General features: G+C 44.6%; 1 protein-coding gene across 3 annotated transcripts in view; it reads right to left on the bottom strand.

Annotated features, from left to right (window-relative positions):
- Positions 1-8532: 8532 nt before the first annotated feature.
- Positions 8533-26042, bottom strand: part of FRMD5 (FERM domain containing 5) — an 86972-nt gene continuing 69462 nt past the window's right edge. For all 3 annotated transcript variants that reach the window (XM_088452823.1, XM_088452825.1, XM_088452826.1), the window contains 6 exons: positions 24543-24606; positions 21706-21797; positions 21518-21592; positions 20119-20187; positions 17339-17445; positions 8533-15569 (listed from right to left, as the gene is read on the bottom strand). In XM_088452823.1, coding sequence (XP_088308949.1) covers positions 15022-15569; positions 17339-17445; positions 20119-20187; positions 21518-21592; positions 21706-21797; positions 24543-24606 — 955 coding nt within the window. In that variant the 3' untranslated portion in view covers positions 8533-15021. The remainder of the gene's footprint in view (positions 15570-17338; positions 17446-20118; positions 20188-21517; positions 21593-21705; positions 21798-24542; positions 24607-26042) is intronic.

The raw sequence follows: 26042 nt of genomic DNA, 5'->3' as shown, positions 1-26042 counted from the left end.
GGTGTCTTAAAGTAACCTGTATTCAATGGTAGGGCACAAAGAGACACACAAGTAGCAAGTACTGTAAATACTCACTGCACAGAATTAGTGGGCAAATACTGCTCAATCCAGCCTCATAGAACCCATTAAGGGTATGGATGTATATTTTTTAATTTATTTTGTTTTATGATATAAGATGTGTAATGCATAATAATATTGTAATGCTCTGATGAATAAAAGAAATGTTAAAGAAAACAATCCAGCCTAGATAAAACCTGACTGCTAGGAGTGATGTATATAGGGAGACAGGAGCCCAAACTTCTCTCCCTGTGCTGTGCTGAGAGGCAATACTGAAAATCTCTGACCAGTATCTTAGAGGAGGTGGAGAGAGAGGAGTATACCTGGGACAGGCTGTCTGCATTGAAGAAGCGCACCCAGGGGTGGGGGAGAGGCTTACAGGAAAAGTTCTATAGGACACCTTTTACTGCCAACTCAGTCTAAAAAGAAAAGAAATGGGGGACCACCTAAAGCAGCCCCATCCCTAACGAACAGTGCTCACTCCTGCCATCACCAAACTAAAACTGCCTGATGGTAGCTAGGGGTGGGGTATAGAGGAGAGGGAGTCTGGGCTGCTGGGAAAAGGACAGTTATGGTAAAACGTACCTTCATTAATGCTCTTTCTTCGAAGTCCATAGGGTCCACATGGAGACATTCGGGTGTAGGTGGGACCTGGTGGACCGAACAACAACAGCAAAGCTTTTCAATCACAAGTAGCTCTGGTCCTTCCCCCTATACCCCACCCACAGCCTGAGGGCCCAAGGCAGGAGCAGGACAGGAGAAAAGGAAGACTGGTACACTGAAGAATCACACTCTCACGTGGAGAAGGAAACAAGTGACCAAGAGAAGAAGCCCATAGAAGCCAGGTGCGTCATGGCGGGTGCCCTGTAGACCCTATGGACTATGAATAAAGAGAGTTAACAAAGGTAAGTTTTACCATAACTCTTCTTTTTTTCTTCAGGGTTCATAGGGCTCCTAAGGGAGACATTGGGGATGTCCCAAAGCAGTTGTTCAAGGGCGGGAACGCTCCTGAACTGATAGAACACGACGCCCGAAGGAAGCATCCTGAGAGGCAAATGTATTAAAGGCATAAAAACTAAGAAAGGTGTGGACAGAAAACCAGGTGGCTGCCCTGCATAGCTGTTCAGTTGAGGCGGCACTCCGGGCTGCCCACAAGGGACCCACAGAGCGAGTAGTATGAGCAGAGACTGTAATCGGCACAGTAAGGCCAGTCTGCATGTAAGCCTGTGAGATAATCATGCAAATCCATCTGGCCAGAGTCTGTTTGTTAGCTGGCCATACCTTCTTATGGAATCCATATAGGACAAAGAGTCCAATTTCCTGATGGAAGTAGTATGGTCCACGTAGATCTTCAGAGCATGGACCACATCCAAAGAGGCTTCACCTGCCGAGAGGTCTTGTGAATTAAAGGCCGGAACCACAATTTCCTCATTCAGGTGGAAGCCAGAAACCACCTTGGGAAGGTAGCCTGGGCGTGTTCAAAGAACAGCCCTGTCCTGATGAAATTTTAAAAGGAGGGAGCGACAGGAAAGCACCCCTTAATCCCATTCCCTTCGGGCAGATGCTATAGCCAGAGTCTTTGCAATGAGCAATTTGACATTCCAGGGGTTCAATTGGAGGTTCCTGAAGTGCTTTGAGCACCACTGACAAATCCCATGGAGCCACAGAAGGGACAAAGAGAAGTTGTGTATGTAGAACACCTTGTATGAAGGTGTGAACATCCAGTATAGGAGCAATTCTGCGCTGAAACCAGATAGACAAAGCAGAGACCTGCACTTTGAGAGATGCTAGGTGGAGGCCTAGGTCTAGTCCAGCCTGAAGAAAGGCAAGTATATGAGAAACTTTAAAGACTTGAGGGTCATAGTTTCTTGGAGCACACCATTGGAAATATGTATGCCATATTCTGTGGTAAATCCTGGTTGAGGCCGGTTTACATGCTCTGAGCAAGGTCTGGACCACAGAACTGGAAAAACCCTTAGCCGTTAGGAGGGATGTCTCAAGAGCCACACCATTAAAGACAGACTGGCCAGGTCCGGATGTAGACATGGACCCTGAGACTACAATTCTATTCGTAAAGGAAGTTGAAGAGGAACGTCTATGGAGAGCCTTTGAAGATCCGGAGTACCAATGACGTCTGGGGCAAGCCAGAGCTATTAACAGGACTGTGCCCCCCCTCCTGTCTGAACTTCCGAAGAGGGATGAGATATGCCAACTGGAAGTTCCATTTGACTGATAAGGACTCTATGAAGGCCGTGTCAGGGTCCTTTGTTCTGGTTGTGTCTTGAGGCCATGAGATCCACTTCTGGAAGACGCCATTTGTCCACCAGAAGCTGAAATACTTCTGGATGTAGAGGCCATTCTCCTGCGTCCACGTCGTGACAGCTGAGGAAATCCGCTTCCCAATTGAGACTCCCAGGGAGGAACACTGTGGAGATGGCTGGGAGATTGTGTTCGGGACATGTGAGAATGTAGGACACTTCTGTCATTACTGACTGACTTTGAGTGCCTCCTTGGTGACCAAGGTAGGCCACAGCCGTGGCATTGTCGGACTGTACTTGTACTGGCCTGTTTTTCAGAATGTCCTGAGCCAGAGTGAGAGCTCTGTAGATGGCTCGAAGTTCCAGAATATTGATTGGTAGCACTGCCTCGACTGGGGACTATCGGCCCTGGAAGGAGTGCTGGCCAGTTACTGCATCCCACCCTCGGAGGCTTGTGTCTGTGGTGAAGAGAGCCCAGTCCGGGATCCAAAAGGGATGACCCTTGTACAAATGGGAAGTCTGTAGCCATCAGGCTAGGGCCAGGCAAAAACAAACACAAATTCAGGCGCTCTAGAGAGAATAGAGAAATACAAATCAATAAGCAGCTCACCACTGAGGGGATAGGCAGGCCCCAAAGAAAAAAGACCAACGAGACTAAGACATTTCCAATATAACCAACAGGTGACTCATCATATATAAGCTCATCTTTTTATTGCTGCATAATATATATACATATATCTTTCTTATTATATATTTATTATTTTTCACACATATTTAGCAATTTATGTGCTGGTTTTCAGATATACCTGCTTTGATTTCATTCCAACTCCAATTATCAATTTTATTCGCACTATGCCAAGTGCATTATTAAATGTGAGTTTATATCTTATTCACTTTTGAAAATCACTTGTGTTTATTTACATATCATCAGCACTCCCACATTCACAATTTCTTAGTCTCCTAGGGACAGGCAAACCTCTTGGATGAGGATCATCATCTGGGATCTGAGCAGATGGGGTAGCCCATTCCACCTGGAGAAGATCAGGTTAGTGGCCTAAATTCCACCATGTTGAAGGTGGACACCATTGATCCCAAGGCCTGCATTGCAGAGTGAATTGATACTCAGCGGTTGTGGAACAGTCTGCGTAGCCTGTGCTGCAGTGCCGAAATCTAGAGTCCAGGAGGGCTCCCAAATGTACCATCCTTTGAGAGGGTGTTATGGAAGCCTTTCCAGTTGATCAGCCAACCATGCGTTTGTAGAAAGGCAATGGTTACCTGCAGATGGCAGTGAAGAGTCTCTGGGGAGCTGGCCAACAGCAAGAGATTGTCCAGGTATGGGAGCAATCTGATCCCTTGACGACAAAGAGGCCGCCATAACTGCCATGATCTTGGTACAGACCTGAGTGGCTGTTGAAAGGCCAAACGGCAGAGCCTGATATAGGTAATGTTGCTGCAGTGTAGCAAACCGGAGATATTGTTGATGAGAAGGCGCTATAGGTACATGTATGTAATCTTTCTGAATGTCTACGGATACCATAAAATCTCCAGGCTCCATAACTAGGATAATAGAACGGAGAGTTACCATACGAAACCTGGGCACCCTGATAAACTTGTTCAGCAACTTGAGGTTGAGGATTAGCTGCTAAGACCCATTGGGCTTCTGAACTAAGAAAAGGGTAGAATAATAGCCCTTGCCCCATTGTGAGGAGGGGACCCAAATTATTACTCCTGAATTCAGTAAGAACTGAATGGCTTTTTGGAGCAGCAGGGCCCTGGTTGAGTCCGATGGAGGTCCTGTGCAAAAGAACTGTTGGGGGTTGGTCGCCTCAGGAAGGAGAGGGCATATCCGTGGGAGACCACTTCTCTTACCCAGGCATCTGACGTGGTTTGATGCCAAACTTGGGCGAATTGAAGAAGTCAGCTTCCCACCTTGGGAGCCCCCAGGGAGAGCCCCGTCAGGCTGAAGGCTGGTCCTCAGACTTAGCAGGTGGACGTCTAGTAGCCTAGGCTTGTTTTGCCCTAGGCTTGGAGGCCTTGGCTGATGTCTGTTGCCGTGGAAAGGAATGACCCTTAGCTTTGCCTTAAGGGTGAAAGGATCGAAAAGGATGATGTCCGCAGCTTTGTATTATATGCTGAAAGCAGGAACGCAATCTTGTTAGCCGCCAACGTAGTCACAATTTTATCTAATTCTGGACCAAGTAGGATGTCTCCTGCATAAAGCAGAGACTCTAGTTATCGTTTTGATTCTGAATCTGCTTTCCAGGAATGTAGCCAAAGGATACATCGGGCAACTACCGAAGTGGCGGATATCCTGAAGACATAGCTGCTTCACCTAAGTAGGAGGCTGCATCTCTGATGTGAGATATGTAGGACAGCTGTTGCCTCAAAGCATCAGGGGGAAAAGTCTCTTCTAGGGCCTCTGCCCAACTCTCAATGGCTTTTGCCACCCAGGCCGTAGCCCTAGCAGGACAAGTAATAGTTCTTGTAAGAGAGTATATAGATTTATGACAAGCTTCTATACGTGTGTAGTCTCCTTCAAGGAGGTTGCAGTATAAATGGGTAAGATGGCATTTTTAACCAGACGTGTTACATGAGAATCCACTGCTGGGGGAACTTCCCATTTAGAACAATCAGTACCTAGATGCAGGTAAAAGGAACTAAACAGTTTTGGAATTTGAAACCTTTTACCGGGCATATTCCAAGCTTCACTCATGTGATCAGATAGCTGGTCAGAGTGAGGAAACTCTGGTAAAACAACCTTTTGAGGGTTTTTTTTTATTAGGAGCGGTTTCATCCTCTTGTATTTGTAGAATAGTTTTAACAGCTCTCACAAGAGCAGGTATATTTAGTTTAGAGGGTGACTCCTCTCCTGAAACGGAGTTGGAGTGAGAGAGATCTGCGTCTTCTGCCTCCCCAGATGATATCTCAGAATCAGATAACTGTGGATTGGGAAGATATCATAGTACGTTTAGTAGGTAAAGGTTTATCTTTTTGCAGCATTTGCTGAAAACCGCAGAGGTAGAGACACTGGGGCTGATGGACCTGGGGCTGTGTAACAATTAATACAGAGACCATCCTGAATAAGGTCCTCTGTGGCTAATCCTGCAGAGCAGGACTTACAAGACACCAGAGTAGGAGGAGCAGCATCAGGCTGCTTGTTATTCTTTCCTCTGCCAGCCATAGCCACAAGAATAATAGAATATACAGTATGATATACAGTGCAATGAACACCTTGCAGTATGTGTAATATGGCACAATGTAGTGTGCAACTGCGCTATATATGGCAGTGTAGTGTGCAACCGCGGTATATAGTATGTGATAGTCCTCACAGTTATATAGCAGGTGTGAGGTACAAGGAATCCCCAATACCTTAGTATGTCAGGGTAGAGTAGAAAAATAAGGCAGAGGTATAAACTGACAGTATAGAAAGTAGAGATTAGCGCTAGCACAATTCACATACAAACGCAGAAAAAAACATTACATGTCTGCAATGGGCACTAAAATCGACTACACAGAACACAGTGGCTGGTAGGATATAGAACCTCATTCAGAGTCGGTCGTAGCGGCCGCACGGTCGTACGCCACCGATGTTCGCTAAACTGTGCATGCGTAAAGTTCGCAATGCTCGTGCGCAAACTAGCTGCTACGATCAGAAATTTCTCTCTCCTTGAACACAGCCAGGTCGGTAGTTTGAGTGACAGATTGAGGCGTTTGTGGGTGGTAACAGGGGAAGGTGCTTGAAAACGGGGGGAGTGGAGATCCGAACGCAGACGTGCCTAATTATGCGAATGGCGTTTTATGGGAGTGCATAATTAACAAAGTAGCGTCATGGCACATGTGACATGGGAGGTTTTTACACTGACATGATCGTAGAGCTTAAGAGAGGGTATGGTCAACCTTAAGCTCTACGACCAGTTCCCATGGTTCCCGATGGTCTCGATTAATCCTTATATGCCCGGAGATGACGTGTAATGCGTACGAGGAGGGGGGCGTATTTTTTTGTCTTCCGGCCGCTTCCTCCCCTTGGTCGACCAGCTACCGATCCGATCTTAGGGATGCAACTTGCGAGTGCATCATTTGCATATCCGGCCCCTTTTCCCGTACGACCGTGCGGCCGCAATGACCGACTCTGAATGAGGTCCATAGTGCTGTATAACCTGTCCCATGGGAGAGGTATTTAGGGAGACTGGACCCAGTCTTTCCCAGAGACCTGCTTGCCTAAAATGGCTGCTGCGTGTCTTTGAGGGGGTGGAGGGTGAGGGAGGATCAGCTCAGGGAACACCAAAATCGCAGTGGAAAGGCACCCAGAGCTGGGGGAGGGGCTGCAGGGAGAGCACCTTATCCCCTGGCTGACATTAACCACCTGGTCCCCTGGCCTTTAAAATATGCCTCTGCGCCAGTAACGTTATGCCCTGGTGGTCTAGTGTGCAAAGCCAGTGTCCACATCAGCTCCTCCTGTCTGTCTCCTGAGACTGGAGGCAAGACTGCACTAAGATGCGGGTCCCCGCAAACTGGGTTCCGCCTTACCTGTCCCCTGGATTCCGGGCTGCAGTCTGGGGAGCCTGGTAGCTAGTCCCCGTAGGAGCCCCGCCGGGAATACCTAGCACAGGCTTGGTGTCACGGTGCCACGGAGGGATGATGAGGCTGCGGCACAGACGTCCGGAGGACAGTTTTCTTTAAAAAAAAAAAGTAAAAGCATAAAAGTAAAGCTTGGACTGCTTAATGCAGCCAACTGTTATAATGGTGGTCAAACTCCTGCCAGACACCAACAAAACTGAGGTGCGCGTGCCCTCAGGCTGTGGGTGGGGGTATAGAGGGAAGGACCGGAGCATCCTGGGATTGAAAAGCTTTGCTGTTGGTGTCCGGTCCTCCAAGTCCCACCTACACCCCAATGTCTCCCTGTGGAGCCCTATGGCTACTGAAGAAGAAATACATTTAAAATATTTGGTGCCCAGACTCTCCTCTCCAGGCTATACCCCATTGTCATCCCTGTGCCCCCTAGTGGAGGAAGAAGAGAAAGTCCTGTAACTGGGAATGGGAACCAGTAATGAGTGTGGATGAAAAGTGTGGATCTTGGGCAGAGTGAAGAGGCCCATTTGGAAATATTTTGTCTCAAGGGAATAAATATATGTTGATGGCTGTAGGAGTATTTTATATTGGATTACATGAAGTACATGCAATCAATGTGAGGCCTGACGTAGAGAAGCAATAGAAGAATGTATTGTGAGGAAAATCGAGTCTAACTGCTACAATCAAAATACATTGTAGGGGGATAACAACACTACCGTGGGAACCTGGATGACTATAAAAGAGTTTATTTACAATACTGGCTTTCTGTAGGATATTTGATCAGGTCAAAGGTTCCCAAACTCTGCCATTACAGTCCAGGTTTTAAGGATACCCATGCTTGAGTCTAGATGGTTAAAGTAAAATTGATTGAGGTACTAATTCAGTCACCTGTGTTCAAGCATGCATATCTTTAATACGTGGATTGTAATGGTGGAGTTTGGGAGTTAGGTGATTTCATACTCACTAAGGTTACCGGGGTATTTGGATGGCGTATGAGGTTATCTTAAGACATTTTTCCTGTTGGTGCAATTCGGTTGACTTCATTTCTCTTTTTTTTACTCTTGTTATAACTCTTGATTTTCAGCACATTGCTAAGCTCTTCAGATGTTATGGGGTAAATTTATTAAAGGCCAATTTAGATTCTTTTAAAACTGGTCTAAATTGAACAAAATCATTGGCTTTCCGAATGCAAAATCTGCATATTTATCTTATACAGGGTTTCAACTTCTGTTGCAGCTGAAACAATACACATGATAAATATACAGATTTTGTATTCAGAAAGCCAATGATGTTGATCAATTTAGACCAATTTTAAAATAATCTAAATTGGCCTTTAGTAAATTTACCCCTATATGCTTACTAGCAGTCCGATTGAGGCTCAGAAGAAGGCTCCTGATTTGCGCCTATGTGAGAGAAGCTAGGTTGAGGGAAGGTGTACGCCGGGTCCCCATGCAAATTTTGCGGGCGAATTGTATTGATATACGATTTTCTACAAATTTTATGTATTTCTTTCCTTTACCAGGATTTGCTAGTGCAGCTGCCCAGCTTTTGCTTTGAATTATTGCTTTAGCCTGTCCCCATCTAGAGGAGTAACCATGTTATGCATAAAGAAGCCACACTGAGCCCAAATAGATCATGTTATGTCTTTTATTTTTATTTAAAAATATTGTCCAAGGTAAGGACTATTATGCATGTCACTTCTCCGCAACCCATGGCAAGCGCTGCAGAAAACATGACTCAGAATTGGCACAAGGACGCCATTTTTACGTCCGTATAAGACCTATAAGATTCACAGTTGCAATACGTTTCCTCAGCAAATACATCATGCGGTCTATTGGCTCATGCGTGACCGCAATATATGTGTAGGAAACCAGGGTATCTGGGGAGAACACATGACTTTTCTATGCCCAAAAACAGCAATGGGATGTGCCCTTTAAGGCAGCTTTTTCTAATGCTTGATACAGTCACAAAGCAACTCAGCACCAGAATGAATTAAATATTTCTAGATCATGTTCTAGAAAGAAAACTGCATAGAAGGTTTTTTGTTTTTTTCCCCTATTAACACATCATGATTATGAACTTACGTTGACTTTAATATACCACTTAACTACCACTGGGATCTGAGCCCTTCCTCAGCTTTCAGTCTATCGGATAAGGTAACCTTCAGATTTCACCAGTACAGATTGCCACCAGGGTGACCATGATATGGGATCACTCGTTGGGCAGAGCATAGAGACCAGCTATGCAGGAATGGAAAGGACAGACATGCACTTGTAACAAAACAGTGGGAATATAAAATGGCTACTTTCATCTGCGTGGCTTTATTTCCAAAGTCATTTTAAAGGCTTCTTTCAAGAAATAAATGTGCTGGTTGCTAATCAATGCATTTTCTCCTCTTGTAGAGGGATAATTAAAAAAATGATGCACAAAAAGAAAAAACAACATTATTCTAAGCACGTTCCAGCACTGCCCATCTCTAATCTGATCTACTTGTTACTGGTATCCCAGAAATGTGCAAATGGATGTTTAAATTGGAAACAGTCCTCACTTATTTTGCATAGTCCATCTTTGCCGGACTTGTTTGGCTAGCAGGTGTCCTTACAGCAAGCCTTGAGCAGCAATTGCCTGCATGTCTTCCTATGCTGTGCAGAAGCCCTAGTCAGAGACCGTCATGCAAAGATGCAGTCTCTCAGGGGAAATGGCTTGTGATGTCACCATACATCTTCCCAAGTGCATCCTAATAAGCTACTACAGCGTCGCCCAGTCATGTTCACCATAAAAATGCAGCGTATGATCTTACTTTCAGCCCAAAGGCACTGACAGGGAACTTGTTTGCAGCTCTGCAATTGTCATGCTAGATTTATATTGTGACTAGAGTCTTGAGCAGTCCGCTGCAAGCCTATAGTGCCCCTATTCATCTCCTAAACTGGTGCTTGTGCCTTGCAAACAGGTACTGAGGGTATAATTACTAAAGTGTAGGTTTTTAGAAGTGGAGAAGTTACCCATAGCAACCAATCAAATTTTACTTAACATTTACCTAGCACTTTCTAGATTAGGAGATAATAGCTAGAAGCTGATTGGTTGCTATGGGCAACATCTCCACTTCTAAAAACCCGGACTTTAGTAAATATAGCCCTTACTGTCATTTCACAATGACAAACCACCGCAGTGTATTTCATTTAATTCTGGGAATATTAAACTGACCGTGTGCATTTCGGGAATCTTCAGTTTACGGGTTGCCCTGAATAACTGTTGTTGTTTCTTATTTCTTGTTTTTCTTTGCCGTAATGTTGCTCTGTGACTATAACTCACTATTCTACATTTATTTTTCATTTTTACACACCAACCAAAAAAAAAACAAAAAAAACCCTAAAAAGCAATTAAAAAAACTAAAGGTATTTTGATAACAAAATAATACTATTTTCTTAAAATATAACCTTAAAACAGTCTCTGCGATATAAAAGTAAGGTAATATGTTTGGAGGCAAAAAGAGATCCCCACGTAAGCGAGGAATGGGTAAAAAGTCCATTGAAGATGATAGAGGCATTTAGCTACAGAGCACAAACTAACGACAGCTAGATAGGTAAGAACAAAAGACACACCACTCATTCCATAGCACACAGTCCCCAGGGACCTGTGCCTCCTCATCAGATGCTAGATTAGTTCATATACATCTATACAGTTCTTCCAGCCAACATCTATAAGCAATTGCTTTCCTACAGGAACTACATCATTTGCTATACTTTCTGAAAGCTATCAGGGACGACAACCTCTCACCGCACCAATTCACTGGACATGTATTGATCAACTCGTTCTAATACAGAGACACAGGAATCTCTCAACTTGTTCTAATACAAAACACAGGGACAATTCGTGCCTCTAATGCAAAGGGATTAGGGACTTAAATACGAACACTATTGGCAGTGACAGAAATGGGTTTTATAGAGAGGACGAGAACATCTGGCATGTACAGGCTTCGGTTCCAAAATACCAAGCATGCACAGCCGTGTAACCTACAGATAGAAATAATAACATGTACATAAGGGCTGTCTGTCACAGACGTGTTCATCTACCAGATATACTTTACACAACCCACCTCCTGAATGTAAGCATGTATCATGTCTCACATACTAAGTAAGGCACATGTGACACCATACCTCTTGAACTTTCTTATACAGATAAATGGACTCAATGAGCAGGACACATACCTCTCACCTCCTAATACACAGCCATCAGGGCATATACATCTCACCTCACTATACACAGCACATCAGGACACATACATCTCACTTTCTCGCTATACACAGCACATCAGGACACATACCTCTCACTTCCTCCTAATACACAGGCATCAGGACACACACATCTCACCTCCTCCTAATACACAGACATCAGGACACATACCTCTCACCTTCTCGCTATACACAGCACATCAGAACACATACCTCTCACCTCCTCCCATGGGCGCCGAGAGGGGGGCTTACTAGAGGGGCCCGGCATCGCCCCCTCACAGCAGCTCAGCACACAGCTTGTGCTGGGCTGCAGTGCGAGACTGCCTGCGGCTGCTGCAGCAGCCGTAGCAGTCTCCTATGGCTGTGGGGGGGGAGCGATCCCCCCCTGCTTAGCGCCGGGCTGGTTTACAGCGCCCCCCTCCACAGCACGCATTTATTTATTTTTAAGCAAAGGGGCGTGGTCACGCCTACCACGATTAAGCCACGCCCCCTCCTTTACCGAGGCCCGGCCGGGCTCTCTACAGCCCTGCCTCCTCCTAATACACAGACATCAGGACACATACCTCTCACCTCCTCCTAATACACAGGCATCAGGACACATACCTCTCACCTCCTAATACACAGCACATCAGGACACATACCTCTCATCTCCTTCTAATACACAGACATCAGGACACATACCTCTCACCTCCTCCTAATACACAGACTTTTCACCTCCTAATACACAAATACCAGGACAAATACCTCTCACCTCCTCCTAATACATAGACATCAGGACACATAGATCTCGCCTCCTTCTAACACACAGATATCAGGACACATACCTCTCACCTCCTCCTAATACACAGACATCAGGACACATACCTCTCACCTCCTTCTAATACACACACATCAGGACACATACCTCTCACCTCCTCCTAATACACAGACTTTTCACCTCCTAATACACAAATACCAGGACAAATACCTCTCACCTCCTCCTAATACACAGCACATCAGGACACATACCTCTCACCTCCTCCTAATACACAGCACATCAGGACACATACCTCTCACCTCCTCCTAATACACAGACATCAGGACACATACCTCTCACCTCCTCCTAATACACAGACTTTTCACCTCCTAAAACACAAATACCAGGACAAATACCTCTCACCTCCTCCTTATACACAGCCATCAGGACACATACATCTCATCTCATCCTAATACACAGGCATGGGACACATACCTCTCACCTCCTCCTAATACACAGACTTTTCACCTCCTAATACACAAATACCAGGACAAATACCTCTCACCTCCTCCTTATACACAGCCATCAGAACACATACATCTCATCTCCTCCTAATACATAGGCATGGGACACTTACTACTTATTCTAATTCAATAGCTCCAAAAATGTACTTGAAGCAACCTATTAGGAAATACAGGTATTCAGTAAAGTAAGCAGAAAGTGGACAGTAAAAGTAACTGACCACCGATTTTCCACCAATTTACCACAATGGTCCTAGAGAGAAACATGGTGGTATATTTCTGATTATGGAGTTGAGTTATTACCATAATATGAACCACAGGCTTTCTGCTTACACCCCTATGTCTTTGGATCACTGTGAAGTGAGATGATGGCCAGTCTATCCCAGTAAGTCACATGATCACACCATCACAGTGTGCGGCTTCAGCCCCACTCCTGCATCCAGGACAAATATGTTCTCAAGGGGAAGTATCACTTTCTTTAAATATGAATACTTGTTACACCCCTGCTGATCGGAGGGGCGTAACTGATTTAAATGTAACAGTAAACATTTCCCTGCACTATAATTAGAGGCTGGCACCCTCTAATAGTCATAAGCCTGTGTTTTGCTATAATGCTAGCAGAAACACTATAGACAGTAACTACATGATGCTCTGCTGAGGAGCCTTCATCTTCATACTGAGCTACCGTGACGTTACTACTGAGCGAATATACTTTATTTACAGAACATAATGTATTCATGTTTAAAAATACTTCCCCTTTACCTGTGAAACATATTACTAGGAAAGCAGCCTATTTCTGTATTATAATCCTGTACTTCCAGCCAGCCAGCTCCCGGAATGTAATGAGCAGCAATTTGCTATAAATGTCCAGGCTGTCATTCTAGAACCGCAAGCACAGTTTGAACACGAACGTTTACAATGACTGAAAAGTATACAATGCATTGGAGCAACTGGACTATTCTGGGATTTGCAAGTTTGTAACCAGAAACATTTTCTCACAAAACAGAATATTATATTTTCATTGGCTGGCAGTACAGGAGGTTAATGAACAAGTATAGTGAGAATGAGATGGGTTTATGATACATTTATGTTTGGGTGAGAGAAGGTGAAAAGACGACTGCATGTTACACACATCCAACTGTTTCTAACTGGTTCTTAGCCAGTGACAATTTATCTTTTATCAGACTAGTGCACACTAACACTAATATCGGACCGGTTAGGTATATAAGTATGCTGCATACAATTGAATATAATTAGTTTTGTTTATATAAAAATGTAAAATGTGTTGTGTAAAATGTAATATAATGGCACTGTTTTCTAAATAAAATAATTGTATAATGTTTTTAAGTCTCTAAAATTTTGATTTATTTTCTGAGTGCAGTGCTTTAATTTAACCACCTGATGTCACTGTTGCAATAACTGTCTATAGAAAGCACTAGCTCAACAATTGCATCACCAGAAATATTAGCACCTTCAAGAAATCAAATTCATTGAAGTATTTTACAAATTGGCTGATAACATTTGAATGATGTCACACATCGATTGTTGTACCTTTCTTTTAATCGCTGTGCATTATGATAAAATAGCATAAAGGTGTCAGCTTTCATAGGTCGAGCTGCACTGGACTGATTAAAACTAGAGATGTGCGGTTCAGTTTTACTTGGATACGTTCGGATCTCAAAAACGGCATCATAGTGGCTATCTAGCTGTCACGTGTTTTGGACAGCCAATTAGAGAAATCCGAACTAATCCAAATTTGCTATCATTTTATCGAAAAGAACAGAATAAAACCGAACCCGCACATTTCTAATTAAACTACTCTGGCCAATTGTTATGACTGACAGTAAAAATGTGCTATTATGTGTGTACCCATCATCTACATGAAGTAGTGTCAGCCATTTTCTGAGCTAAAACAATATGTGTAGTTCCGCAGCAGCTGGAGTGACATACCTTGCCTTGACTGAGTATATTTTTTATTATAAAATGACAATCTGATTGGTTGCTATGGGCAACTCCTCCACTAATCCTCTTTAGAAGATTTGATAACTCTAGTGCAATGCCTCAGTGATGTCACTGGACTGATAATCAGCATTGTACTTGGCTTGGCCCACAAAATGGCTGTCTTCACTGTGTGTAAGTGAACGCTTTAAAGTAAGGTTCTTATTCATTTAACAGGGAAGATAATGCTGAGGCTAGGCAACCAGTGGTATTACAGATATTCATAGACTACAACAGTCTCAGACCATAATGGAAGTTGTAGTTCCAATCTCTCAGTATTCCACTCAAACGTTCATTCTGGCACAGTGCAATGATAGTATGTAAAAACGTAGAAGTTTGAATATGATGTAGAAAAATAGGCTGCTGATTCATGGAGCTGAATAAACACTCAAGACTTGGCACAGATGGGTGCAGCATTACAAAGCCTGAAGTGGTTGCAGAGTAGATCTGATTCCCATGCAATGCATCAGGGCACCCTCCACCTCTTTCTCACCGTCATCCAGCCATACACACATGGAGAACCCTAAGCAGAGGTTTGTTCTGATGACCTTTGAACCAAGAAGGGTTTGGCAGACAAGACAGGGGTGAGAAGGGGAGGACACTGGAAGACATCACTCCTCACAGTCACAGTGTGCACATCCTCTAATAGATCAGGAATCAATGAGGCGGATAAGCGGGTGTAGTTTGCATGACACCCATCGCCGCAGTGGACAGAAGTACTGATAGTGGAACTGCTGGAATTCGGGGGTGAGCCGGATGTCCCTCAGAAATGCTAACTCCAGGTCAGACTCTGCCAAAATGACCAGCAGCAGAAGCAATGCCAACAGCAGACATAGTGTGACTGCCAGCAGCCGGAGAACGCTTTGTAGAAACTTATTCGCCTGTTCTGGTTCTGGCTCCCTCTGATTGGCTCCCTCTGGCCCAGGTAGTGCTGGTGGAGGGATCTCCATGTCAGGAATGCTAGGAGCAACCAGGTCACTCTCTTCATCCTGGGTTGTGCACGTTGTCCCATTTACCTGCTGCCCGATGGATAATTCCAGGTTAGATTCACACACAGGGGTTGGGAGGATGCTGCAGCAAGGAGTGTATGCCTCGTCACTGATCACTGTTTCCCGGGAGGCTCGAGGAGATAAAGCATCAATGTGGTCAGAGGAATGAACTGGAGTAGAGTGGGCGCTGTCACGTAGTGATTCCAGACCTGGAAGAACAGGGACAATTAAAGAGAGGTTACAGGACCAGAAAGAGGAAAGGAAATGAAATAGAAAACCAAAGACTACCACAAACAAAACACTAGATAATAATAATAATATGGGGATATGAACCTGCACAGTGGTACACACATGAACATGCATATAGTTCCTACACACTGCCATGCTGCACATTTTGGTATTCACCTGTTAATCTCATTTCCTTACAGGTTGCAGTCTGTGCAGTTGGTGCAGGTACCCCTCCCATTAGAGCTGGGAACAGGGGCAATGCTCCCAGGGCTCTCCCTAACAGCCGGGGCCCAAGACTGAGCACACGAATCTTCACATCGCGATAGCAGTGATTGATCATACGCAGGTGTACATTCACCTTGGTCCTTATACGGATCAGACACTTCACCATGATGAAGGCAGAACGATTCCCAGTAACTTCTTGTACTCCTAGTGTCACTTCCAATTCAGCACATTCAGTTGCGCTCTATTATCTCCGTTCTTCTGTACCTGTCCCACGCTGAACACGTCCTTACTGTTCCCTAATAACTTGCAGCCTCTCTCTGCTCCTGCACTTGCTGTACACTCCTTCTCCTGCCTCCCTCTTTCTGCTTCTGTCTCTCTCCGAGACCCAAAACTCTGACTCTCTACCTCCTCCCTCTTCCCTGACATACAAGGTGAAGCTTCTGACTCCCAGCAGCTATTTTGGGAGCTTATATATTTACTACTGAGGTCAGGCAGATAGAGGCGAATCTGTGCCCAGCTGTCACTTACCACTCCCACACAATCACTAGCAGCCTAGCACACAGCTCCTCGCAGACACTCGCACTTCCCAGGCCAGTGTGCCATGCTCACTACACGCATCACGAAGACGATATCTAAGTGGGTTGACCCTGCACCGTCCACACAAGAATCCGGCAAAGCATCCCTATATAAATACACCGGGCTCTAGCAGGCATTCTCATCCTGAGATTGGTAGTACATCTAAACTATACCTGCAATACATTTTTCTAAAATGATGGGAATTATATATAATAAAAGAAATCCATGAAGTGATTGTAGATGTAAATGGTCACTTATTAATGAATTTTATTTGGGCACGTTTAAGGACACACACAGCGATACCTTGAAAAAGTGTATAAGAAGGGTATTAGGAGAACCCTGATAAGAATAAGAGGAGTCTATTTATAAACATACTTAGGGCACAGTACATACTAAGTGGTGTCATTACTTCCTATCCTGCACTGACTCATACCTGAGACTAAACGCATGTACTAATAGTAATCAAAGCTAAGTTAGGATTGTAATCTTTAATACAGTCATCTATTGATCACTTTTTAAAATGAAGAATTTAAGCCGCTGTGGGTCGCTGCCTTGCATCAAGAAAACAAACCATGCACTGATGTAAATCAACGTCAGAGTACATGGGTGTGGTGGGTTAAGTTGACTGTTATCATGTCAACATTAGGACGTCGACATGGTCGCATTGTCAACTAGACAAATTGCTTAGCATGTCGACAGTGACCATGTCGTCATTCATCCTGACTACACCGGGGACAACCTTCCGTCCCTGATGGCCCAGCGGTTACTTACCTGGTCCCGATGGCTGCAGCGGCTCCAGCGCTGCCTGCAGGTCACGCAAACCACTGACAGAGCAGTGGTTCCAGTGGTTTCTGTAAGTATTTTAACCCATCTCTAACTCTCCTGTTAGGGCCTAACACTTACCCCCCTCCCCCCAACAGAAAGGAAGAAAAACTATATGTATATTTACCTTCCATGATGGATATGTGTACAGCTCTCCTGCGTGTCCGGGGAACACTGCTCAGCCGCAGTCCATGACTAATGGAGGGACAACTGCGACTTGGTACCATCCCTGATCTGTGACGCAAACACATGGTCAATAGGTGGTTCCCTCAAAAGGAATTGTCCACAGGATCAAAATGATGGTTAAAACGATATTTGCTAAATGTATGTGCTCTGTTGCATGCTGGTAATGGTTTTCATACATTTAAGGAAGTTGATATTTGGAGCCGGTAATTCTCTGTTCTGAGACACTGCTGCCGTATTTCACTATACAGCCCAATATGGGTGATCCTATTACCTATATGTATCTATCCATTAAGGTACAAATGCAGACGTATTTGTTAATGGAATATACATAAGGAGCAGACTTACAGGGGTCAATCCATTTAGGTTGGTTTGTGTGAGCGAGTTTGCTTGTGCACGCTGTTTTCACGGCAATCTCACAGTGCGAATTGCAATTGCAATCCCATTCCACATTCGCACTGTTTTTCAAGAGGAAATTCACGTTTTTTTGTGTGCACACCCTGAAGGTGTGAAACGGTAGGAAAAATCTTTATTTTAAGGTAAAACTGTAGGGACACAGGGCTTGATTCAGACCCGTTCGCGAGCGCTCGCAAGCGGGTCGATGTTGGCCAAGTGCGCATGCGCGAGACCCGCATAGCGACGGGCAAGCCGTCACTATGGGTCTCGCTACAAAGGGGGCGTGCTGTCGATGTTGAGTGACAGCACGCCCCCTTTGGTGGGCGTGCCGGGGGCGTTGCTGCACATGGGAACGCCTACCGTCTGGGGCCGGCCCCACTGACATCACAAATAATGTCAGTGGGAGTGCTTTTGGCTCTGATAGGGCCAAAAGCACTCCAGAGCTTGCGGCAGATGAGACCCTACCACAAGGGTCTCGTCGCAAGCCCGATGGTCGCGATGGTCTTGACCATCGTGACCATCTTTTTGGCCGCTCGCTATAGCTGTGGGTGGTCACCCACAGCTATGCGAGCGGCCAGGGGGCCCATCTAAAAAAAGAGAGGGAGGGCACTGATTCAGAGCGAGCGCTCTGAAAGAGCGTCTGGCTCTGAATCAGGCCCACAGTCCCTCATTCTGCAAAGCACGCAAGTGCACTGCTGAACGCAGAACCCCCAACTATCAGAAATCTGCGTGTGTGCAGGACCCATTCACAGAACGGGTCCTGCGTGATCGTACGCAGAGCGGCAGCAGACTGTCAGTGATTGTCGCCACCGTTGGCTGATGGAGATTTCCGGGCCTCTTTCATCTGCAACGGCCAGCTTGCTTGTCCCCAAGGGCGCAGCTCGGATCATTAATGCATGCAGGAGGCATGACGCCTCCTGCTGGGGATTCAATCGGGAAACCGTCTGATATGACCCCGACAGCCGTCTTCCTGACTGCTTTATCCCGGTGTGGGTTAAATGACAGGCGTCTATATATAGACGCCTGTCATTTTCCCGACGCCGGGGGACAGAAGCCCGGCATCCCGATCGAAGGGATGCCGGGTGCCGCGAGCGGACAGCCGCGGGGGTGAGGGTTAGGTTTAGCGCAGCCGGGGGGGGACTTAGGGTTAGGCACCCCCCCCCCCCCCCGGGAGGGTTAGAGTTAGGCTAGGGAAAGGGGGGGTTAGGCTTAGGCACTTACAGGGGGGATTAGGGTTAGGCACCCCTGAGGAGGGTTAGGTTAGTATATACTTACCTAAGGACGATCGGGATTTCCAGCGCTGTCAGGCTGCCGCTGCCATGCGGCCGGCGGTATTTCATACCGATTCCCTCCTGCTGCATTACCTTATTATCAAGGAAGGAATTCCATAGCTGCTTGTGTGCAGCTTTGCAATTCTGTCCTTTGCTGAACCAGGCCCACAGTGCAGAACTACTGGTTTCCCAATGACTAATTAGGTATATGAAAGTTTTCAATTAGCTTAATTTGTCCCAAAATTTTGTCATTTTTGGGTGTTTAAAAAAATGGCCTTAAACTGCCCCAATATCAACTTTTTCACTAGTTTAAGCACCCTAAATTTAATTAAAGTATTTTAAAATAAAAAATAATTGCTTTTTAAAATTAAAAAAAAAATATTTAATAAAAAAATTTAAGGTGGTATGAAATTTCCATAAAATCACCTTATTTTTTTTTTTCACTTTTCATTTAATGTTTGTGATTATACAAGAAAAGTTTGCTTTTTATAATTTTTTTTCGTTAAAAAAAAAAAAAAAAAAAAAGCACAAATCAGCCATTTGACACCGTTTTAAAACTTCCGGTACTTTCCTTATGCCCACTAACAGATTTCTACATGACTCTGCTAACAAAGAGTCCAGGCTGGTCTTCCCACTTTTTCAAGCCCTTCTCCCGGGTCGCATGTTGTAGAAAATTTGCACACCTGCGCCGTGAGTAGCGCAAATAGGCATTTCTAATTGAATTTTGCACTTCTTGGGAGTGTGCATTTGTGCAATGTTTCATAAAACTCGCTTCAGCAAACTGGCACCTAATTGGATTGACCCCACAGAAAACATATGACTGATGTGGAACATATTGAGTTTTATAGAGTACATTTATGCAGTAATACCAGATGATATACTGTAGGACACACAGAAAAACAGCTGCAGCTGTAATGAGGGTTTACATTAATAGTCATAAAAATATGGACATGTGTAATACCAAATGTGTATCTCACGCATAAGCCAGGGTACATTTATGATAAACAGAATTTCAAAAGACATATGGTAACCAATATTATGCATTCCACAAAGGCACCTGTGAATCTGAGGGGGTTCCCTCTTGATTTTGGCACTAGATTCCATTACTTCTTTGGCAACTCGACCACTAGAGAAAGACAGGGTTTCAAAAAAGGAAGCCGGGGGAAACAAGAGTGATGTTGTTATTAGAAATACAATAGGAAGAGAGCAGAAGACCCAGCAAAGCAACTTGGAGGGGTAAGATAAATTACATAGGGGTAGTTATGTGACGATACGGAATGGGGACAGGCCGGTGTGATATAGGGGCTAATTTTGGGTGGATGCATATGCGCCTTTGGTGCACGTAAAGACAAGACGTCTTTTAAGAAGAAGTGTACGTGGATCTGTATGTAGAGCCTTAAACACCTTAAAAAAAGAGTAGTAATTATACCAGGCGTACCAGCATTTGAATAATGTAATAAAAGCACCTCTTACATCATATTGTTCGTATAAATAGGTAATATGGTTAGATACAAAAGAGATAAAGGGCGGAATCCAATTAGCAGTGCTAAAGTAGCGCTGCAAATTGGTCGTGGCGGGGCTATCCTATTAGTCCCGAAGTGCCGTCTGATGACGACACTTATCGTGGATATTTTTCGGGACCTGATGTGTCCCGAAAAAGAATCCACAATAAGTGCCGTTTTTTCACCCCAAAAAAGGTGAAAACACATAGGTCTGCGAGCTTATCGCGGACCCTATGTGCTTTTGTGAGATATATCCTATTATTACGTTCAAAATAATAGGATAGGGTGAAAAAAACATCATAGAAAAACGGGGATAGTCGGCAAAAAATCCCCATTTTTCACCGATTGCGAGGATCAATTAGCGCCCGAAAAATGTTCGGGGCTAATTGGATACCGCCCAAAATATCTTATTAACAAAGCAAAAGTTGTATTTGCCATATTAAACTATTAATACAAAACCTTTATATCTGCTATTTATCCCTTTAAAAATTAAACTGGAATAACAGTCCTGCGGCAGTTCAAACGGAAATGTCAGCAAAGCAATATGAATGGATGACCGCAACTTCATATAATATAGCTGCTAATGATTTAAGTAATAGCAGCTGGTGAGGTCAATTCGAAATCAGCCAATGAGAGGCGGCTAGGTAGTGTGCTGATAGACATCATCATTGCGTATATATGGTCCAGCCCCCCAGTCTCTGCATGACATACGCCTCCTGACAAGCGTCATCATCTGCAATTATATGAACGCATCCTTACTGTACCTACGTTTACCTTCCCCTCCCCTCCCATCCAGTTTCATATTCCCAGGCATAAGGAGACATACAAATCTAGTGGCGGCAGTTTCCGTACACATTGTTGGTGCTCCTACATAGTACAGCAATATGTATCTCACTTTTAGAAGAATATGAAAGTCTCAATTGGGAACTGATGTATTTACCAAATTCTACCGACCTGTATCGGAAACGGCTGCCTTTGAAGAACAAGTTACTGCTGGAAACTGTGCGCACCTGGTTGGAGTTCTCCAGTCTACACAGAGAAAGCACAAGAGGAAAGCCCTGAATATCATAGGGAGGACGCTTGGGAGAATGCTCTACGTAAATACACGGAAAGGCACATGGATTAGAAGAGGTAATACTGACTTGTAGAAGGACTGGTTCTCCACACCGCATTTCCACAGGTGTTTGCAGGCCTCAGGAGTGGGCGCTAGGAACGTAAGTACCAGGCGCTTTTCCTATGAAAACAGGATTTTGGAATAAGAGGAATTTCCATTGAGGTACCAGTGTCTATTTATACCTACATTGAGCTGAAGAGAACTAATGAAGTGCTGTCACCCATGTCATTACTACAAATTAATGTAAGGTGCCTCTGGCGAGGGTGGCCTACAGATTGATAGGCCTCGAACTATCTGACTTAAATACACAGTAGCCCATGTACATTATATATATCCTGACTGACTGGTATATATAGGGCTTATATGACTGATGAATACACACACACTAGGCTAAATGTACACATGAAAACACTTTCAGAATATCATCAGATTCACAAATATTAGACTGGTGCCAAATAGCCCCACATGTACCCAGCAGATAAACACCAGATAGGCTGATGTATAAAATAGATGTGCTAGCTCATAATAACTAATCACATTCAGTATTCCAATACAGTTTACAAAATAAAAATGTCTGACTTCTTGCTATGGGTGTCAACAGTTACTTGTCCTCCGCTATGTTCAGGCAGATGTACTAAGGCCTGGAAAGTTATAAATTGGAGTTATAAACTACCAACCAATGAGCTCCTAACTGTCATTTTTCAAACACAGCCTGTAACATGACAGTTAGGAGCTGAGTGGCTGGTAGTTTATCACTCTCCAGAGCTTAGTACATCTCTGGTGTTACAAATGTCCTGCTGAGCTGGAATTTATGAAAGGGTCAAAAGTGCAAGATATCTCTCAAGAAGCTGTAACGCTAGATGGTAAGCTCTCATGTGCTTTTTCCTCCCTCACTTACACCATCATCTCCTTCCCACAGCCCACAACGGCACCAAGCCTTTAGGTTCAACAGCCACCGTCCTACTTTTTTGGTGCTATGATTGCATATGCACTAACGTTTGTACAGCTTTGTCCCATGTTCTGCAATGCTTTGTACTTTAAGTCTTTTGAATATTTTCTTGTATTATTAGCACTGCTTCTGCTTATGTACTTGCAAGGAGCTGCAAACCCCTAACACTAACACTAACAGCTCCCCAACCCATCTAGGTCCAATGTGTATATAGATATGCCCTGCTAAATTATGGTACCTATGACAACTCATGTTTAGTGCCCTCTTCATACTTCTCATTTACAGTAGCTATCCCTCTCACAAATAAGCACTGAGTGAAAGTAATCAGAATATTTTATTAAACAAATTGTGGTAGTAAGAGGATACCAGTTCTATACTCTGATTATGTGCAAGATATGCGTGTAACTGCTATCCTGCTGCACACATATGCACTTACGACACACACCAACCACATTGATCGTAGTGCTTGTCTCTTAGAGAAACCCGACTAGCACTGCACATATGCTCTGCGACTTTCAAGGGAAATTGGGCCAAAAATTAGTTACAGACCCCAAAATACTGCCAATTTCATCTGATTGTATTCAACTGATGGTCCCATGCTATAGATGTGGTCATCATCTGACCACTCTAATAGCTCTCCATAGTATCCAGGCACTAGCTGGAAAGCCAGATCCTTCAGCTTTGGTTACACACACATATGGCCGAGGTTGGCAGAGCCAGGACCAGTCAGCCTAAGTATGAACTCCTTAGCTCTACCCTCCAGTTCCTGACATTCCCACATTTGGAAATGTGCCTCATCATGACCTTTTTTTATTAATTAAAAAGAGATCTACGCATGTTTTTAACATTAGTACACTATTAGCGCTACTGCGGATAAATCTAGAGACCAGACCAGAAAGCATTCTTGTGTGCAAGATGTCAACTACAAATGTAATCTGTGATCATGTGACATATTTACACCATCTTCCTCAAAGCAATAGCTTATATACAAGGGTCAGGGTTAGCACAAGGGTTAGAGGCCCTGATTCAGAGGCGCTCGCTATTTGTTTTTTCCCCCGGGCTCCAGGCCGCTCGCTAAGTTGTGGGTGATCACCGACAGCTTTAGAGGGCTGCCTGGCGATGGTCGTGATTATCGTGAACATCGGGCTTGCGATGAGACCCTTGTGGTCCTTCAGGAACGCCTCCGTTTGTCCAGCCACCCCCCCTGCACCCCTACAAAACGGGGCGAGCTGTCAATCACAATCGACAGCCGCCCCGTCTTGTAGTGAGTCCCTCAGCGAGTGAAAATTCACTCGCTACGGGGCTCGCGCATGCCGCGCGTGCGCACTGCTCGGCCATCGACCCGCTTGCGCTCGCGGGTCTGAATCAGGCCCAGAGTCACGTTACATCAGTGTCAACCTATTTAATGTCAAAATAACGACAATGTCGACATTACCGTATCGACCTAATGAAAGTAAACATTTTAACCATCAATATAATATGCCACAGACCTTCTCAGACTGAGAAAAACCACCTTCGACTGTATAATAACAGCTGTGCAGTTATCCTACTTACCCACTGATTAATGTCTACATATGGACAGGCTCTGGAACGGCTGTGTATTTGTGTGTAACACTTTCATACTGAGACTGATAAAATAGCATTTGTAAAGCACTTCCTAAAATGTAGGAGCTAAACAATTAACAATGAAATAAAAGAGTTAATATTTTTTCTGTATGTATACACATCAGTCAATCAGAAGAGGTATATATATATATATAAATGAAACTACTAATTCCCAGTGTTCAAGTTAATCAAGCAGTAATAAAAATTCCAGTCAGTTAGTGTATATATATTTATATATCAGCTAGTCACCCTGTATATATACCAGTCCAATTTTATATACCAGTCTGTCAGGGTATATATTGACATTTTACCTCCTTCTCTCTCACATATAAATGAAAAGTTTTTCCTTCAAATTTCATTTTTGTGGCATCACTCCTGAAATAAAACAAAAATAAATAAAAATCACAAAGACTTCCACAGGGATAGACATAATGACAGGACATGTACAAGTACAGTGGATGGTGGGAGCAGAGAGCAGCCAGAATGACATTACAGAGACAGAGGTAGGATCGGGGGTAACAGGACCACAGATAGAGTTAAAGGATTAGGTCATGATAAGGGTTCTCCAAGTTATATTTGAATGAGTAGAGGTTTCCTTCCCATTCACTGAATGTCATTTTTGTCATCAAATTAAAATACAATCTACAAAACATTAGTACATAACCTCAAATACATGACTAAGGGTCTGATTCAGCAGTGGACACGTTACGGATGCAGATCGAGCGATTGTTTGCCATCGCGTATGCGTATAAGCCGCACTGTGCGTGCACAGAAATTGCCTTGCGATTGCGTACGCTCAGAGGAATCCAACGCAAAGTGAGTGACAGGCTGTCAGCGTTTGGGGGTGGTCGGATCAACACAGGCGTGCTAGGACGTTTGTACGTCATTTCATGGGCGTGCATAAATTAGCCATTGCGATTGCATACGCAGCATGTGTTTGCGACTGGTCTGACTTGTAAAAGCTGAGTGACTGCCCGATGTGCGTTGATGGAACAGGTGTTTAGGACGGATATGAGAAAGCAGCAGTGGACGCCATTATGCCGGCTGAGCTTTAGCAAGCATTAGCATATTTTCACAGCTACGTTTCGTGCAAAATTGCAGCTGTGATCTCATTAGCGTCCTCTGCTGACTCAGGCCCTAAGACTCTAACGGGGAGATGCATCAAGCTTTGGAGAGAGATAACAAAACGAGGCAAAACGCCATTTTCCTGATAATCTTGGATCTCGTATGTTTTGGATTACATACTGTATAAGAGTCCTTCCCTCGTGATCAGGTGCCATTTCACATAGGAGAGTATTTGGAGAGTAATAGGTAAATGGAGTAGGTGGGAAGGTCGTGGGCGCCGAGAGGGGAGGGAGCGTGTACAGTTTACCCAGGCCCGGGCTTGCTAGAGGATCCTGGTGGGGCCCGGGTCCAGCGTCGCCCCCCCTCCCCCCCTCTCTCACAGCAGCTCAGCACACAGCTTGTGCAGCAGCCGGAGCAGTCTCCTATGGTTGTGGGGGGGAGTGATCACACTGACCGCGCCCCCCCCCCTGCTTAGCACCGGGCTGGGGGGCTTACAGCGCTCCCCTCCCTGGCGCTGCAAAAGTGATATTTTCTCTTCAAGGGGGCGTGGCCACACCTCCCACAATTAGGCCACTCCCCCTCCTTTACCCAAGCCCGGCTCTCTACGGCACTAGGGAAGGCTGACTGCAGGCATCTTTGTCACTGTGGGCTCAATTCAATTCAACGCAAATTGAATAGCGCCGGGAAGGAGCTCCCAGAGCTATTCAATTCAGTGCGCTGTTAAGCCCGACTAAGGATTTCTTCTC

This window comes from Taudactylus pleione, unplaced genomic scaffold (assembly GCF_031769625.1).
Source record: "Taudactylus pleione unplaced genomic scaffold, aTauple2 ptg000556l, whole genome shotgun sequence".
Taxonomy (NCBI): domain Eukaryota; kingdom Metazoa; phylum Chordata; class Amphibia; order Anura; family Myobatrachidae; genus Taudactylus; species Taudactylus pleione.
This window is presented reverse-complemented; position numbering and strand designations above follow the sequence as displayed.